This window comes from Taurulus bubalis, assembly GCF_910589615.1.
Source record: "Taurulus bubalis genome assembly, chromosome: 4".
Lineage (NCBI taxonomy): Eukaryota > Metazoa > Chordata > Actinopteri > Perciformes > Cottidae > Taurulus > Taurulus bubalis.
Window position 1 is genome coordinate 23,526,083 of NC_136592.1, and position 19,904 is coordinate 23,545,986.

A 19,904-nucleotide genomic window follows, 5' to 3' on the forward strand; every position below is an offset into this window, starting at 1 on the left:
GCCTCTAAACGGCTCTCAAAATAGTGACGGCGGGAAACGGCTCACAGCTCATGGTGCCAACAGTGCAAACAACGGTAACAGCGCTCATAGTGTTTACCTGAAGGGGAACCGGAGGGTGGGTGCCACACTTCTGCAGCGACGCTGTTGGCCGGGGACGGCATTATCAGCTGTAACCACCGCGGGACAGTGGTGCAGAGCGGCTGCCTTAAGCTCACCTGTGGGGCACACGCATGTGCATGAACATGCACTGAGAGCAAACCGGCCCGGCTATGACAACAAAGCAAGACAAAGCTTGGACACAGACAGACACACAGACACAGACAGACACACAGACACACACACACACACACACACATACTGTCTGCTCAGACAGACATTAATCCATTACATATTTACCAAACTAGTAGTTTGCTGCTATATTAATGTTCAGAATATTATACAGAGGTCCTTTAATGTCTAAGCAATATATTGCATGTTGAAATTGAGCATTCTAGCGTCACAACGAAAGAGCCGGTTTCGACGTCTCAGTACCGTGTCAGAGAAATATATTTCTCAATATCCCTTTTCTCAAATGTTTCCCTTTTTTCTTCGTGAATAAATGTTGGCGACAAGGAGACAACGATCCAAAAACTCACAAATCTCCTTCCATCTCCGACCCAAAGCATCTGCAAGATACTTCTCTCCAATCCTTGATGCTATGGCAAGATCTATCATGACATCACTGAGAACATGCCGTGTACCCTTAAAAATGGGCTTTATTTTGTTAACATTTACAGGAACATCACTGACATTAATTTTCCACCCGTTACATATGTCTATACTGTACAGATGCAACAGAGAAAAAAAACTTCAAAATCCCATCCTCCGTTCTGAGACTTCTCAGAGAACAAGGCTCCAGTCAGTGACATGCTTCAGCAGTGCAGAAAAAGGTTCACACAGGAAGGTTCCCCGGGACAGTGGAAACGACCACAAAGCAACATGGAAGTTGTCAGCTGGAACCTAATTTATTTGAAAAAAAAAAAAATTCCCTTTGACACTTAAATTACAACTGAATCTTTGATTCAGTTGTAATTTAGAAAAGAAAAACAAAATATATATATATGTATATATATATACTGTATATATAATGCTGATGCCAACATGTGCAGGTTCTTGCTTTAATCCAATTGTTTGTGATATATAAAAACAAACTACTTTATGTCTCAATCCATGGTATGCTATAGGTATTCTTTAAAATTGGAATACAATAGAATCAGGGAATTTTTAAATAATGAATTAAAATGGTTTTCTTTAAATACGTATATATGGAGCCCCAAGGTTTCCAGCCTTGTGCCTCATTCATCACCCATCCTTTGTTAACTCCACACTGTTCAACGTGTCACTATTAACATTCAGTAGTTGCTATGAGACGGCGTCAACGACAATAACTCACTTCAATATACTGAGAAATACTGAGGAAAAGGAGCCCACACACCAGTATCATCAATCCCGTTTCATTTTCTCAAAAAAAGGGACGACACAGGAGTTTGTAATAGGATTAGAATACAATAAATAAGATTTGATCACAATTATTGTGTTATCTGGAGCATGGCTGGAAACATTGCATGTCACATCTTCATGGAAGGCAGCGAGAGTCAATACTTGCCATGACGGGCAGAGAAAAGGCTTCGTAAACACAAAATATAATTTAGATTAAGTCATTAACGCAACGAGTTCAAAGACTTAAAAAAAAAACACTGCATGTGAAATTCTTCACATCACACTCTCTTACTTTAAAGATAACCGCCAGACTTTTCCAGTATTTCACCTCATTGACCCTGTGAATGCACGGAGTGCTCCACCAGCCAGCTTTACAACAGGAGCCGTTGTACAAGTCTCCTTCCATGCATTTATCTGGCATCTACTCTGCATTAGCAATGCAGAGCGCTCTTTACAGCTCCAGAGGAGAAGCACATTTGTATTCTCTAACACAAAACTCTGATGTCTCCCAACCAACAAATTAGCACTCACTGTGACTTCCAAATGGGAGAAAGAAAGAAAGAAAGAAAGAAAAAAAGAGCAAAACCTAAATGTTTCCTGATAGGTTCACTTGGGAATGGAGCAAAAGTGCAGCATTGGTTGAGCAAGTATGCAGTAAAATGTGAGACTTTTACAATGGCTACATCTGTTTCTGCAAAACATGTACTGTAAAGACATTTACACAGCGTGATGGGGAAATATGCAAACCGGTTCACAGAGAGCAGAATACCCTGGTTAGTGTGACTGCACAGAAGGATGACATCTATACCGTTGATGTTATTACCTGGAGAAATCTATGCTACTAAGAGATTTTGCACAAGTTTTTAGAACAGTACACACAGGTTGGATGAGAATTTTGCACACTGCGTTGCTTCCTTAATGTAGCATTATGGAAAGCTCCCGTCTTTTACAGTGATTAAGAATAGCAGGACTCCTCTTTTCTTAAGGTAAATGAGGTGGCCAGGGTCCTCCCGCTAGCTCATCTTGTTTTTGTTGCGCATGTTTTGTCAGCCGCGGCGATGCGAGCAAGCCCTCACGTCCATCTTCTCCCACTTCCTCCCTGAACAGGGAGTGAATCTTCATAAGGCCTACCTTTGCTTCATCATTCACCACCAATGCTCAGGAAGCTACATGGGCCTACATGACGAACACAACACTTCAACTAATGCACAGTGCAAATAGGCTTCTCCCCCTCTCTTCCGTCTCTCCAGCCTGCGGATGGGCAGGCGTTGAGGAGAGTTGGGGTGGAGAGGGTTAACTCTGGACAGCACCCCTGCTGGCAGGCAGCCTTTCTTCTTTTAGTTTGTTTTTCATTTTTGTCCTTTCTGGGAATCTCCTGCCCTTGGGGAGGGGGAGGTGGTGTGGCTGAGGGACAAGGGTGGAGGGGCAGAGTAGAGGAGTCTACTTGTACAGGCTCATGGTCGAGCTCTGGTACATGCACATGTACGCGTCACACAGCAGGCGGCGGGCCTGGCCCTGGATGCTCTTGGGATCCAGGGTGTGCAGCTCCTCTGGGGTCATTTTCAGGTAGGCCTCCACCTCCGGACAGGGAGACACCTGGGGGATGTTGAAACCGTTCTGCCCTCCTGCAAAGCCACACGCACAATCGTTGGAAACAATGTGATCATTTGTAACAGCGAAGCCTTGTGTCAATCATATTCACAACTTATCATTTGTGTTTGGAATACTAAATTACTAGGAGTTAATGCATCCGGTCACATCAAACAGAGACCTACAAATTGCAGATATGAATGTAAAAGACTTAAAAAAAAAACTTTTAAATTAAACTTATTCTTTCCAGGACTCAATGTGTTGTTTTATTTTAAAATTACACACTTTACTGTTTAGCCAAAATAAAATAAAATAGCCATGACAGGTAAAACAAACTAGTATTTTTTCCAGGCAAAAATCCCTCCAGTAGCTCCAATAGTGATACATCAATAGTGAGTATTTGCAACTTTTCTTGGCCTTTTTCTGACACTTTACAGCTCAAACATTTAATTGTAAAAACTAATGTGCAAAATAATTTAGAAGGAAAATATTCTTTAGTAGCATCCCTAAAAGCAATTGTATCCAAGATTGGAGCTAAATTTATAGTAGCACTTGTTCCTACCATTAAAATAGTAAGAAAAACAAAAAAACAGAATGACCTTCAAAATCCAGCCATTAGTCGATCAAGCAGTGATCTCAGTACATTTCTCGCTGACTATAACCCGATCAGGTCTCTCAGGTCTTCTAGCTGTACCCAGAATTAGATCCAGGTCCGGTAAAAAACATTTCTATTCTCCCAGTTTTAATTGCTGTGTGGTCGAGTGTATGCTTGTGTATACTACTGTATTCTCATATGTATGTTGATTATGCTCCCCAAATTCATGACAATATTTTTTTATTTTTACATGTAAAGCACTTTGAGTTTATGTGTAATAAAATGTGCTATATATATATATATATATATATATATATATATATAAATAAAAATGGCAATATGCAATATATAAATAACATTCCCATTGCTATTATTAAAAAGGTGCTGTGGCAGTCATGTCTGACATCACAGGAAGAATAAATACTCGCATTGTGTCTTGCAGTACAATACAACATAACTTTTCTTCAAATTCAAACAAAAAAGGTAAAGTAATTGCACAAGTGCATGAATGTTTGTTTTTTGTGTGTAGTAAACAATTAGTTTAGTGTTTATGAGACCATTTAATGCCATCTTCCTTCTCTAGTGTTTGAAAAAACAATTCCCCCTGTACATATCCTGCATCTCATTTCGCGGAGCAGTTTGACGCCATAACAAACATAGCATCAAAAGGCCATGACACCTACCATCACGATCGGCCATACTGTCGAAGAAGAGCCAGGCGGGATCTGCGCTGCCGTACTTTACGAAGGCCACGTAGTGACTGGTTTCGATGCACAGCACGGCGAACAGCTCCATCCTCTGGCGGGGGAAACAGCCCTGCCGCCCCGTACCGTCTTGCAGCTCCTTGGGGACAGACAGTTTGCCGTGCCGATGGGCTTTCCTCCTCGGGTGGAGGTGAACCTAAATCAGTACAAGCACGTACACGCCATCACAGAGACTGTTTGTTACTCTGGCCTGTTAAAGTTTACATTATTAAAGATGACAGGAAATAAAAGCTTTGAAGTACATTTGCGGATTCATACTGCCAGATGAGCAATTTAGATAGAAATCAAAGAATATTTCAGTATATGCACTGTGAAATGGCAGGACCATGTGTTACAATCTACTGAAGAAGCCACTCTTCTGCAACATAACTTGAGACTGCACTGAGACAGATTGATTCCTTTGGATTTGGCGCCACCAAATGGATGATCCTGGCCCGGATCTTTACAAACTTTACAAATTAAGTTTTGTTGAATTGGTGTTGCAATAATGCCCTCTGTTGTTTACCTGTGTATTGCACTTTTCACAGAACTGTTTAATCTTGCCCGCCGTGATATCCCCATCCTCATAACAGTCTCGACACTCGTAGAGCGCCAGGCCGCCGCATATACGACACTCCCTTGGAGCTGGATAATAAAAATAAAAAAAAACACATATTTATTCTGCCTGACACACAAAAGTTATTTAGCAAGTTTGGAAACAAGAAAAAAAAGGTTCCTTCATCTTAGTTGATTAGCAGTGACAACTCAGCGGGATTTCATTACCAAATGCCACACAGCCCTGAAACACCATCGATCGGCCAGAAAACATCACTCTGGAAAAAAAATTACTAGCCACAACTCACTGTCTTCAAGTAGGTCTGTGATGTCTAACTCTAATGAGGGGAAAATCTTGTTGAACATTTTGAAGTCCTTGCCAAAGCGGGGCATCTGGATGATAAGGCAGGAGGGAGCCTGGCGGTCAGGAAAAACAGAGAAAGAGAAAACTTATGTGGTCATCAACAAAGCAGCATGGACTATTAGCTGCACACAGGAACTGAAATCAGAACTCATGTGTGGAAGAGTCTACACTATGTACTTAATATATAACATATTACAGACCCTAGAAAGTATGTCTGTAAAAGTGAATAAAGATGATAATCTCTCTTTTTTTTATTTTAATTTTGTTTCTATGGTAAAAAAAACAAAAGGACATGAGACTACTCTGTGTGTGATCTATGTTCTACATTTCTTGTTTGAATAGGTTGTCTGATCAACAGTGGAACCTGCTTTTGATCTAGAAAGTGCATTTTCAGGATTGCTGTCATCATGTAGCCGCTCATTTCTGGAGCTGTGAGGTCGGTAGCGCCGGCTGACTGGTTTTATTAATGCAATTCATGTCAGTAAAAAACAGGAAGATTAGTCAATTGCCGATTGGGAACTTTTAAATAAACAAATAAACTGTATATCACTGCATGAGCCATGACAGATGACACTACATTTGAACTCTTTCTTTCTTTTTTACTTAAAACATATTTTAGGCAACATTGAAACAACCAAAAGACTTAAGATCTAATTTAATCAACTGTATAGTTATGTACCCTGATACAAAGTATAATTGTGTGTTAACACAGGGGGGAGCCATTGCTCATACTGGACACGCTAAAAGTACCTTAAAAAGGAGTATTTTCGGATGATTAGTTTTTTTTCACAATATAACATTTTTATACCTGATGTTTGTTTTTTTTATAAATACATTGTGCATGTACACCAATCTAAACCAGTTTGTTTTTTTAAAGAAGTTGAAGCAAAATTAAAATTTACCTCTGCAAACTTTAGGTCGCTGTTGATGAAAGACCACTCCAGGAGCTGCTGGATGGTGGGAACTCCCACCTTGTCCTTCTTATCCATGAAGATCTGGTAGAAGTAACAGTCCTGGACCTTCTGCCCTGCTGACCTGGAAAACAAGTTTTATTCAATCTTCCTTCCTCAGGGAACAATAATTATTGGACAACTGTAATCTGTGCCGATATTAAAAGAACTTCCTGTCGTACCCACAATAGATATTTATCTCATTGATACAAAATATATAGGTTTTGTGATTCCATTCTGAAAGCTTTAACATTTGAGGCCGGCCTGTATGTAATTCTAACTATTTCATACCAAAAGTATGAAATAGTTAGAATATCTTACGTAGTAGATATTGAGCTAATCTAAATTTATACTTTTTTTAATGAAGTATATTTTTAAATACATTTTCAAAGATCGAATAAGACTTTTCTATGAAATGTGTGTATATATATATATATATATATATATATATATATATAATTAATAAATTACTTATTTTACTACAACAATAGCTTCTTTTTTTTATTAAATGTTGATCAAACTGCTAGATGATCAAAAGTTTAACTTGACATTTAATAAGCACATTTTCCATCTCCTGTTCCTGAGAAACTCAACACTGCAGAATGTATTTCTAATCCAGGTACATGTTTCAGATTACGTGGCTTTACAATGCTGCAAATTGGTTCCTACTTGGCTTTGGTATGAAAGTCTATGGAATATAAGAATATGGGAATACTACTGCATAACCCAATAATATAGTAGACAAAATTATGTTCATCTGAATTGCAAAAACCATAAAACATGACGATAAAGGGAGTTTTCATATCGTAACAAAAAACAACTCCGACAGTTAAACCACTTTGCCCACATGTCTGCCATACAACCTCCAGCGTACGCGCTGCAGCAGAAGTGAACCATTTTTGTGACAGTTTAATTCTACATACTGCTGACTGTGGTTTAGCAGCAGTGATGTGTTTGGAACTGCGTTTGCAGAGTATCAGAGTGTCATGTGCATGTCACACAAATGGTCTGTGTGTGAAAAGTAACCTGCATCACAAAAACAATTTGTGCCTTTAAGCACTAGAAGAATCCAAAGAGGTCTTACATTTTGTCCAAAAGGCAACTGACCCTTACCTGAGCTTCAGCAACGGATCCACCCTCAGTATGTGATGGAAAAGAATGTTAAGGAACTCCTCAGGATCTGCAACACAAGATGTGCTGGAATGAGATGTGAAGCAACGTTCCTGTGTAAATGCTGCCATCTAGTGCAGACACTGGTAAACCTGAGAAGTCGATGACCTGAATGTGTACGCTTTCTTAAAGTCGCTGATTCCTTTTGTTTCTTGTGACTTGCAGTAGTATAATATATTATAGTTTCTTAAAAGCAGTTTTTATCCTCAAAAACTGTTTACTCAATAATAATCACATCCTCAAAATTCAGAGTCTCAACACCAGTACAGTTGAAACAATCGCCATGCTACAGTCAAACTCATGACGATGAGCACAGTGGAAGCGGTATGAGAAACTGTTGAAAGACCAATTAACAACTTATCTGTCCCATTCTCCCCACCTTTTTCTTCAGATGTAAACCCAGAGGCAGCTTCGACTTTCTCCAGGATCCTCCTCAGCTTCATCACTTTAGTAGCACAGACATACCCGTGTCTGCAGGACAAAGAACGAACACGTTACAAGCTGACAAACTGGTCACATTTGGTTTTGTGACATTTTACATCAGATATTACATTCAGGGTTTGACGAGGAAGTAAATAATGGAACTTATAATATTACAGTTTTCATTTATCTGAATTTCAGCTCAGATTTAAAAAAGGTCAGGGAGCAACTGAAGCATTCTTGTCTTGATCAAGTCAAAAACACAATCCACAACACAGGTGATGAGAACACTGAGTCAAAACCTACAATGTGAGTTATGGGGATGTGTGCAATGCACCACTCTGACTTACATGCGCAGGGGGTTGACTATCTCTGTGCGTAACAGCTCTTGGGTCTCTCTGTAATACTCCACATCTGTCTTTGAGCGCGGTCTCAGCAGAACCGTGTCCAGTACGGAGCTGAAGGAGAACAGACTGCAGAGCAGAATATACAACACAGAATTAATTCATAACTGATATTCATGTTTCTTTTATCATATCTATATAAGGTAAATTATATTTACCATGATCCTTGACTGACATTGAAAAAACAGATATTGTAAAAATGTATATGATGGATATATTGCAGTTTGTTAAATTACATTTGTATATATTGTATAGGTGACTACATAGTTTCTACTCATGAAATACTTTTCCATAGAATCTAACTTTACTTGGAAGTGTATTTTATCACATGTAAATGTTAAACTCCAAACTGGTGGAAGTATCTTCAAAGCATGGGATCTCCTGTAGTTTGGGGAAGAAGTTTGGGTTGATTGCTTTGCTCAATGGCCCCTGGGCAGTTTGGCAGAAACAACCGATGAGCCACTAGCCAGCGACCTGCTCACAGCAGGAATACACCCTCCTGGTAGAGCCGGTGGGCAAAGTCCAATCAGTTTACTAATAAGCTTCTGCCTCTGGGCAAACAGCACTTCTGGCTGAGGAAGCACGATATAGTCAATCAATATGACTGAAATCCAGAGACGTTAATATAACATGGCATGCAATGTAGCTGATAAAGTATGTGCGGTGAGACTAAAAGAGTACTGACCAGAAGAGGGTTGAATCCAGGTAGCAGGAGTTGTAGTGGCCCTGGATGCCTTTCTTTTTTCCTACCATGACATCCAGACCATCATTTTCTGTGCGGGGAGGCGTGTTCTCATGTACTACCTCACTTAGGTACCCTCCAAATGCTGCATAAACACACAGTGAAAGTGTAAAGCTTTTTGGAGGTAATAGTTAATCTGGTGCATCACCTTAATTATTTATCCCAGGTGTACGGACTCACCGATAGAGTTGCACCGCTCGATGGGGTTGGAGGAGTGATGCAGTGACGGGAAGCGGGAGTCGGGCCGGCAGCACTTGAGTTTAACGAACAGGGCCTTTTTGGGGGGGCAGGTGAAGTACCGCGTACCTTTAAAGGTGCCGTCAGTGCAACCGGGGCACTCTTCCTCCTGGGAGGAGAAGATGAAGATCACATCATCCAATCAATCACTGACAAGTACTGCGGTTAAGAAAAAAAAAAGCATAGGTTTTAATTGATTCAGTCTTTTTCTAAATGCCTGAGGTCGGATTTAGGGCTGGTGTGATATTTTTTGTAATTTACTTTGTAAATAGTGATTGGCTGCTTATTGTCAAATATGGTGCTTTTTACTCAGCAACTCAACAGAAGACATATGAATATATAATTATGTTAAATTAGGAAAATAAGTTTATTGTTTTTTGGCTGTGACTTTCTGAGTCTTGTCGTCACCATGAGGCTGCTAGGCAACCAGCAAGGGAAGTCCCTGTGCCCAGATAGTTACACCCCCGTCAAATCTATTTTTATATTAAAAAAAAAAAAAAAAAAAAAAAATTGTAGGGATTACGCAAATGAGATAACATTATATTTAGTGAGCTTTAGAGGTTCTAGTAGACGGATTTAGATACTTTCAAATACAGCCAGGCCAGCTGTTTACACGTTTACGTTTTTTATGCTAAGCTACCCGGCTGCTGGCTTTAGCCTTATATTTAACTGATATGAGAGCATTAAAGATGCAAGAAAGAAAATTAGCATATTTCCTAAAAAACTAAATGTTTAACAAAATGTTCTATAAATGAATCAAGCAACATTTGTTTTTACCTGACCAGTTATGACATGTTACTGAGAGAAACATAAATCAACATGGTCCAAAATATCCTACCCAGCTCACCAACCAGGGACATGCATCCAAAACACGTGATCAAAACAAGTTCACATGTCTGTAATCTTTGTCCCCACGTAAGTTTACGGTGTTGCCTTACCAGCTCGAGCCCAGCCAAAGGCTCCAGCAGGCCAGGAGGAAGGCCCACCCAGCGGATGACACCACACAGAGGGGGGTTCTCCTTCACCTCCACCAGCGAGCCCACCTCTAGACCTGGCTGTCCTCGGGGAGGCGTCGACGGACGCGGTGAGGTAGGGGCAGCAGGTGACGGGGGCTCGGGCTGCTCTCCCATCACCGACTGGACAGAAAGGGAGAGAGGCCCATGGCTCATGCTGTCAATGGGCCCGGTCTTCCTGTTCAGGCTGAAGGGCAGAGAGTGGAACTTGTTGTCACTGGACAGCGAGGCAGCGGGCGGGGCTCTGGAGGGCGGGGAGGACTGGTTGAAGTCAGGGGGCGTGTCAGTAAGTGACTTGGCAGGGTCCTCCCCAACTGCAGGAGAGAAACCAAAACTTATTGTACATTTAACAGTAAAAACACACCATATAATAAAGGCCGTCTTCACTATTGGTCTTTAAAGACTAACTTAACATTCTGGTTTAATAAGTCAAGGAAGAAAGCAACCTGCACACTAGCAACTGGAGGTATTTAGTTCCACAGAGATCACAGTTTTCATGCATTTCAACAGTAAAGCTCTTTGATATTTTGCACCGAAACTATCTCAGCGTCTTGGGACAGTTTCACACCTGAGTCAACTAGTTGTTTTGTCAATATGATGTATATCCCTTCCCAATAAATGGCATGTTTGAATGTCAAGTCCAAAATGATGTATTCGTCATATTTTCATGCCGGTTGACAGTCCATGAAAAACAGACAAGTACGTTCGAGTGCTTAGTGCTGAAAAAACAAATCCACGGACTGGAGAGATTCTTATGTTTGAAAAGGGTTGATGATGAACCTCTTCAATTCCTGAGGGAACAAGCCAGAGTACCAACTCGGGTGTTTTTTGGTTAAGTGTGAAAAGGCTTGTTGTTGACACATGACATGTGGTGTGCAGACTCCTCGTCCCATCTTAAACTTAAACTTTATTATGTCGTCATATTACATACATTTCTACATACATACGTGAAATGTGCTCTCTGCATTTAACCCATCCATAGATAGACTCATTCTGCAACGTGCTTCACAATTGTTCCTCTTAAATGCATGCCTTTGTGAAGGGGAGTGCCACTTTATCTACAAATTCCCAAAAGAAGAATTCCTTGCACGGCTCAAGAAAGTCATCACAATATTTACTGTCTCTGAGTAGCACCTGATTGATTGTCAACCCCTGATATCACAATGTCATAATTTCCTCTCTGAATTCTTACTTTCAGAAAGAGTGATGCAATAACTCAAGTTCTGACTGAACTGTCATGACAGACAGCATGAATTCTTGAATAAAGTGGCATATCCCTTTAAGCTTTATAGATATGTTTTCTTTTCTTTTCTGTGACAGTAATGGAAGCACCAGAACCACAAAGAAAAATATCCCAAAAAGTGGAAAGTGACCCTGAGGAAATGATACATACAATAATGATACAGTCACAGGAAGCGTAAGCAGTTGTGAAAATGGCATGTCAGCCATTCTTGACTGACCACTACTAATTTCTGCATTCACATTGAAATACTTTTACAGACACTCAAGTAATCGGTTTGCCTGGAGAGGAGGCAACACCAGTTATTTTACATGCTAGCGTTTGACATGATGCTGAGGTACATCTCCTTACATTTTGGTTGATTTGTGATGCCTCCAGGTTTTGACAAAACCTTAAGAGTTGTGCACTTATTTATGGTTAAAACATGAATCGTATCCAGAACGTGACCAAACGGAATATTGAGTTAATATCCAGAATGATACGTATATTTAAATCTGCCTCCACCATCTCGAATACAGGTGACGTATCAAATTCTTCACAACTGACACGCAATGGTGATGACATGAGCGATATGATCGACCGTGTGTCCCGTGAATGAAAATACCAAAACAATGACACCATGTGCTGACTGAGTCGGCGAATGAGTCCTGACACTAGAAATAACGGGTTTTACTAATGCTTTGGCTTGCAAACGGCATTACACAGAAAGGTTCATCTTAAAAAGGCAATCTGCAGCCCAAGACAACAGCCAGTTAAGAAGTTATTTGCAGCACTGAGCATTATTAAAAGCCGTAGGGCGACACCACTTACTCCATGCAGGTGGAATATCACATTACGATGGTAATGAAGGACAAGACCAGTGGGAAGGTTTTCATAGCAAGCTACTGCAACAAACTACTAATTGTTTTTCCACAAACCATGTTTGGTGTTTCCATTTTATTTGATCCCAGAAGGTAGTATTTACAGTACATAAACCTACATATACTGTACATAGAGGGATGAAACTCCATTTCTCCCACCTGAAAAAAAAAAGTTTTAAAAAACTGAAAAAAAAGACTCATCTAATAACATTTCTTTTTTTTCCTGATTTATTATGACTCAATATTTCTTGTGATTATGGAGGTGCAATGTCAGAACTATCAGATACTTCAAGCGGATCCACTTCGACGCTGAGGTATTTTAGTCATCCAACTTACAAAACAACAAATGTGTCTCTCCGCACCAGCTCTGAGAGATGCGAATCAATGTGCAACTGCTCAGTGGTTATTTATTTTATATCAGACACCTTGAGAAGCTGACTGCCAAAGCACACAAACTTCGACTTTGCCTATGTCGTAAGCTTAATGTTGACTACATCTACAGTCAATGTTTAAGATGTCCAGAAAAGTATTTAAGGAGGAGCAAATAAAAAAATAATAATCCCCACTTTTCTCCTGTATACATCTCAAATGTACCTCTTCTGTAAGCTACTGGAAAAGTATTTCTGTTCACAGATCAGATCGGTTGTGTTGGTGGTATTTCTTATATTAGCCGGCTGCTACTGTTTTAACGTTACAGCTCTGTGTAGCTGCTGCTGAAATTATATGAGGGAGCAGTCAACTCCTGGACAAATAATATGCGGTGGATATCTCATAATACAGAGACACTACAGTATGGAAAAAATAGAGATACTGTGCCTTATAATTGTATCTTGTACTAGATTATAAATACAATGCATTACAAGTATTAAAGCTGCAGTTGGTAACATCTACAAAAAATTACTTTTCATCATATTTGCTTAAACTCACTATATCCTGATAGTAGTACATGAGACAGTTAATCTGTGAAAACATTTGTTTCCTCACATAGGGGTGCCCACACCGTTTTGGCTCACAAGCTACTTTTAAAATGACCAAGTCAAAAAGATCTAACTACATTAATAATTTTCTCTATTTTCACTATTTCATTAATTTTATGAGAAACCTTGAGTCATACGAGTACAAAACAATACCCAAAACTCACTTGATCATCAAAAAAAATATTATTTTTTAGCAGGTGGGAGAAATAGGTTCCCGTAAATTACTTTACCAATTGCTACTTTTGAAGGACACTCCTATGTATTGCAACCCACAGTACCAGCATATACGACTTCTAGTACAGGGTTGGTGCAGCAGGAATGGAAGCCCTGATTTGCCAATGTTAGTAAATCAAAAGTATATAGATTCAGGTGTGCCTTAGTGAAACGGATTAGTTTGTAGCTTGTTGAAAACAGGAGCTTGCTGGTAAGATGGTTGACATCCCATGAGTCCCTGTGTTTTACCTTCATCAATGTACCATGTGCTTTTGGATTTGGACTGGGCAGGGGGATCAACCGAGCTGCCATTTAAAGTATAGTAAAATTCAGACTTGCTTCTACTGCCACACTGATGACCTAATCCTGTAAATAACACAAGTACATTGAGAGCAGATCGAGTGAGAAATAAAAAGGGTAAAGAATCGTAGAAATACATTGAATCAGCAACTGGAGTCAGTTTTCTGCAGAAAAGAAACAGGGTAGTAACACATGCCATTCATATCAAATCGAAGCAGTTCTGGCAGGAGTTACTTGTATTTTGTAAAAAGAAAAGTTTACGTTAACAATGTTATTATGATCTTTTTAAAGGAATTTTCCACCAAGAGTGTTTTTTTGTTGTTATTCTTTGCTTAGCTTGCCGGAATATTTTAGGTTTGACCAAAAGCTTTTTTTGTTTTTAGAATTCTCTAAAACAAAGAAAAGACTTCTTCACCTCCAACAGGAAATAGCCTCAGAGGGATAATTAGAAGTGGCAAATCAAAATTTGCGGGAAAAGAAAAAAGTACTTTGATAGCTTTTAATATTTGTAGAATCTCAACCAACAATTTTGATGGAATGCTCCTGAAAGAATGATCATCATACAAAATTTGTTACGTTTGTATCATGACAGCAGTACAGTACCTTTGCTCTTTGGTTTGCTTTGGCCAGAGGACGACTTGTCACTGTTGGTGCCTCTGGGGGCAAAACTGTGCTTTTGCAGCCTTTGGTCCTGCATGGAATATTCTGCAAGGCACAGAAATACATCCACATTAGAGGCACAACACCGTCATCAGCCTACGTTAAAATCCCATGCACCAAATGTCATCCACAGCCCACTTGCAATGTATGTATGAGTGTATATTTTTCCCTTCATGGTTTTTAATTTGTCACTGCAGTTTGATGAATACAAGCCATTTTAAATAACCACCAAGAAGTATAAAGACTCTATATTGGTTTCCCTAACAATAAGAAACATACTTTTAACATATGAGACATTTAACAGATGAGTTGCTTATGGAAGGTTCCAGAAGATCTTGAAACTTTGACCGTACTTTTTTTTCTTCTTTCTAATCTAGTATCGGAAGCATGACAAATAAGGAACAAATTAATAACAAATTATGTTTAGGTATATTTGAAAGTAGCTCTACTGAGTGACAGCATAGACTTCCTGTAGCCTGCCTAGAGAGTGCAAAAAGAAAGACTGTCGAAGGGAAATGAGAAATTGGCAAAATAAAGAATCTTCAAGATTTTCCAGATTCAAGACTGAATAGTCAGAGAGGCGGCAGTAGCACACGTAAACAAATCAATATGCCAATGTGGGGAACAAAGAGCCCGAGTATCTCACTTGACTTTCAAAACAAGTGAGACATCAACACAAAAGGCTCTCTGTTCCCGCTGCAAGCAAAACACAAACTCAGAACGCTCGGAGGGAGCTCAGAGCTGATCCAAGACCGGCACGGCTGAATGTGTTCAGGTTTGACGACATACACATGGTCCAAAAACAGGGACGAATACTAGGAGACTCACCTGGCATTACGTCACAGATGGGGACGAGTCGAGTGTGCTCCAAACTGGCAAAATTACACAGCAACTTCCCGTCAAACACACCATCCCAGTCCCCGATAGGATTGTCCTGAAAGATTTGGAGACATGAGAACCTTATAACTCTGCCAGGCGTTCTTCATCTCTGCAAAGCTGACCAGGTGCCACACGTGCTTCTTCCCCTACTATCTTCTCGGAGATTAAAGACGTCTTTTGTTTTCTCGCTCTAAAAATGATGCTCGAGCTGGATCCTCTGTGTTGTTATGAACCAAACTGCTCATCTCCTCTTCTTCCACTAAAACAGCAGATCTTCCACCTCAAATTATTTCACCTGGGTGCTGTGCTTTTTCTGCGAGCCCAACCATACTATTCTCCTTCTTCACTTTGGATTCCGGGACTCTGCTCCAGCGGGATAATCTACGATAAGCATGAGGCCGGTGCCACTAGCGAGAGAAGGCAGGGCGAGGCTGGACGCAGAGTGAGGCAGAGCAGTGGGCTCTCCTCAGCTGCCTGCTGGCCCCTTGCCATGCTGTTGGGTCATACAGCACTAAGTCTTTACCTCACTCCCCGCGTGACTGCCTTGCCTTTGTGTGGGTGGCTCAGATGCACTGAGTGGGCCGTTACTGCTGCCGCTGCTGCTGTTGCTGTTGTTGTTGGTGCTGCTGCTGCTAACGATCAGCAGTCAAATGCCTCAGTTATGTGTTTCAATCTCTCTATCAATACAATACCTCTCCGGCCTGACAACAGTAGTCATAGATACCAGCTACTGTGATCCAACAAGACATGTTCCCTCAACATACAGACAAACGGTCATAAGAAAAACAAAAACACTCGACTGAGTCGGGGACAGTTCAAAATAAATAAACTGCAGCAAAGATGGCAGAGAATCCGGTTGTGATTGAAACATCCTCTCACTTCATTATAACAGCTACCGAAATGTAACGTTGACCAGGTCAGAACATTTTGATAATAGGGTGAAATTCAACACTAAACTAGCATTCAATTATGCAAGAAGAAATCACAATATTATGTTCTAATTATTTTATAATCTCAACATGGTGGCATTTCAAATAAATGTTCAAAGTAAACGACTAGTTGTCTTCATTAATTTGCGGAAACTGCGAGAAATAGATTTGACCATGCACATGACAAATCAAGTAAAGTTTAACTTGAATGTGTAGAATTATGATTTGTTTAAAGATGAGCCTTGGATGTCAGGGACCAGCAGTGAACTGTATTTAAAAGAAAAGTTGGACATTGTATCTAACTCCACAAAGTTACTGATTCCTATAAACAAATAGTCTAAATCCTTGTTTGTGTATTAAGATGAGCTAACCGGCTGCTGGCTTCATGCGTTCAAACCTCTCAGCAGGAAAACGAAAATACGCCTATTTCCCAAAATGTTTAACTTTTCCTTTGAGGGAAACAAGTCATATTGTCAGGAAGAAAATTGGTTTAGAACTTCATTTTTTTCATGAATTTCACAGAAATTAGCTGGAATCTTAGTGCATTTGCCGATTATTTGTTTCAGTTATCGTACTGATTATTTTTATACATACAGTTGTGGATACAATAACTCTGACTATTTAGAAAGAACATTACTTACCATGTCAACTCCCACATAGTAGCCCAGGCTCTCATTGCCCGGCAGCAGGTCACAAAAAATAATGGTGCCTCTCTCTGGCCCGTCCCTGGTCTGCACCAGGACCCTGGAGTTGATCTCCAGTGGAGGGAAGTCCTGGTCCTCTTCCACCAGATTGATGTGGTCCACCTCTAGCTCGCCCAAGGCTTCGTCATCATCATCCTCCCAGAGTTCGAGCTTGTCCAGGGCCACAAACACGCCGCACTCATCCTCACAGCGGAAGAGTTGTCGGCCCTGGTAGGAGCCCTCCGTGAAGCCTTGTCCCCGGCCCTCCTCCTGGGAGACGGAAGTAAAGGAAGGATAATGAGACAAGTGTACAGTGTGAGACAGAACAGGAGCAAGAGGGATGAGCAACCTATTGTCATAAAAAATAGAGCAGGTAGCAAAGCTGCTTACTCAGCAGTTTTCACTGAAGGGAAGTAAACATCATAGAGCTGTGAGCGCATAAGATCGATTACTGCAGCAGGAATACGAGTTGACTTACTGCAATAATGAATGCTTTCAAAAAGTTCTAGCACAGATGCTGGATGCTCTCACAAAGCATACTGTAACAAATTGTGCCTCGCGTCCCACATGTTAATTAGATACGAGTTTGAATCATCTCTCTTTGATAGGGGCATAACATCTGAAGCATATGTGCAAACTGCGGTCTGAAAGTTTGAGCTCCATCAGCCCACACAAGAAGACGCTAGCTGGACTCCGTAGAATAAAAACAACATTGTTCTGCAATAAGCAGCCCTTTGTATTGTGTAACTTGCTGTACATATGGTAGAGAATGAATAGCATGACATCAAATAATCAGATTTAGTGTTGAGATTAAAAAGGTATAAATAACTAGTTAGCCCGTCTGTCGAAAAAAATACTGCTGCTTTGTTTCAGCCTACTCAAAAATAATATGGAGCCTGTCTCCATCTTTAAAGCTTAAGAAAGGGCAGAAATTTAATCAAATAAAAAAAATCCAAAAAAAAAATCGAATAAACTTTGCAGACAATAACCAAAGAATAATGACATCTGACAGTCCAACATTTACACTATTTAATCCTGCATTTTCAGCAAGTCTAATGTGATGCACTAAGTGCCGAGATGTAGGGCTGTGCGGTATGGCCAACAATTCCAATCACGGTATTTTGTAAGATTCTGGCGGTTTCACAATATAACACGGTATTTTTTTTCGAGTAAACACATTCATTCATTCATTGACGCCGAAAAGGACCGCCGCCGTCGTTGTTCACCGCTCGCTAACCAACTCACTCGCAACTGGCCAGTGAGTGGTGAGCAGCTGTTTGTACGTTGGTACATAGAGGGGTTAGGAAGCTAAACTTAGAGGGACTTGTAGGGAATGTAGGTGAAAAAAGACCGGAAGGGTCTCTCTCTTCCCGTTTGATTTTTCATGTAGCGACTGAGTTTCTTCTTGTTGTGATAGTGGGCGAGCTGTACCCAGCATGCAGTTCGGCGGTGTGAATATTTAGCATTTCCTTCTGCTTCGGAAGCACGGCCTTGTGCTCTGTACAAACAGCTCCAAACAGTCACCAAAATAGCTCTGCAGTAGTCAGCAGAAACTTTGATTAGTTTCAGGCTCCAATTTGTCTAAATGTGCTATGAGTTGTACGCATAACTTTTTGTATACCATGCAAGTTGACAAGGTACACATGAATATGGAGATGCGTACATGTGTGTGCACAAACCTGGTTGTACTCTTTGCATTTTATTCTCCTATTTATGTTGATACTAAAGTTTATTGAGCTAAAAATAGCACACTCATAATCCCGCACATGATTGATGTTGCTCACAAAATCACTTAGTTCTGTCTATCATATTTATTAAGAACAAGAGTACAAACACTTCATTGCATTGCAATTGCCATGAGCACTTTAACTAATGAAGGCCATGGTTGGTGGAAACGGTTGTAATATATATATATATATATATATATATATATATATATACACACATATATATATCTCTATCTTATAAACAAAGACAGTGTCTGTTTTAATTTGCTGTCCTATGGTTCTGATGCGGCTTTAAGCGTTACAATAAAATCAGCTGGTTTCAAGATTATCTCAATAGCCACATCCTGGCTGTTTCTTTTGTACCTTTCCTATAAAAAAAAAAAAGTATTCACAGTTGCAGTGGTGTTTGGTTGCAATTCTGCTTTTCGTTCCCCATCTGTACATATTCTTTTCAAGCCGTTGTTCCAGTGCAAGTTAAAACTTGACTTTTTTGGGGGGGGTTTTCTTAATGAGATTTTGTAGTTTCTCATTTGTAGTGTGCAACTTAAACAATGTCACAAACACTAAAATGTATATATTTCTACAGTAGTAGAGCTCTCTTGCAAATAGGATAACAGAGGAAACAAAGAATAACCACGTCGACCTCTCTCAAAAATGAAACAAAAGACAAGCAAGTTCTCACCAGCAGCTCCACTCCAAACCAGATTCCGGAGAGGGCTCTGTCAGGGAGCAGCGAGCCCTTGAAGCGAACCACACCAGGCAGAGGTTCATCCCCTGAGCGCAGCTGGACGCGCACCTTCGAACCAGAGTCAATATCGCGGACACGCTCTAGCCGTGACTTGTTGCAGAGGAGGGCATACCGCTCCTCACAGTTGGTGATGGGGAACAGCAGCTCAGCCAGCTTCTCATCTAGCTCCAAGACGTCCCGCTCGTCCAGGCTCAGCACCACGTTGGTCTGGTCCAGGATGCGGAGACTTTTTTTGCCCTTGCATGGGGGCAGTGTTCTCCCCAGGCTGTTGCGCTCCTGGCAGGCCTGACCAAGACTGCCACGGGGAATCCTCAGGGTCTTCTGGGGAGGCTTCTCCACCGCACACTCCTTTATGACCATGTAGAAGCGCCAGTCCTCCCTGAAGCCCCCACTGGGCTTCTCCTGGCTCCACAAGGCAGAGCTCAT

General features: G+C 40.7%; 1 protein-coding gene across 1 annotated transcript; it reads right to left on the bottom strand.

The window, feature by feature from the left end:
- Nucleotides 1-770: 770 nt before the first annotated feature.
- On the bottom strand, nucleotides 771-19,904 carry cyld (cylindromatosis (turban tumor syndrome); the record flags this gene model as incomplete). Its single annotated transcript, XM_079217572.1, has 16 exons — nucleotides 771-3,104; nucleotides 4,348-4,564; nucleotides 4,934-5,052; nucleotides 5,271-5,379; nucleotides 6,229-6,361; nucleotides 7,390-7,456; nucleotides 7,826-7,917; nucleotides 8,217-8,339; nucleotides 8,956-9,097; nucleotides 9,193-9,358; nucleotides 10,188-10,576; nucleotides 13,802-13,918; nucleotides 14,456-14,557; nucleotides 15,341-15,446; nucleotides 16,962-17,273; nucleotides 19,413-19,904. 16 exons carry the CDS (start codon nucleotides 19,902-19,904, stop codon nucleotides 2,920-2,922), a joined length of 2,871 nt encoding a protein of 956 aa, XP_079073698.1. The 3' UTR covers nucleotides 771-2,919.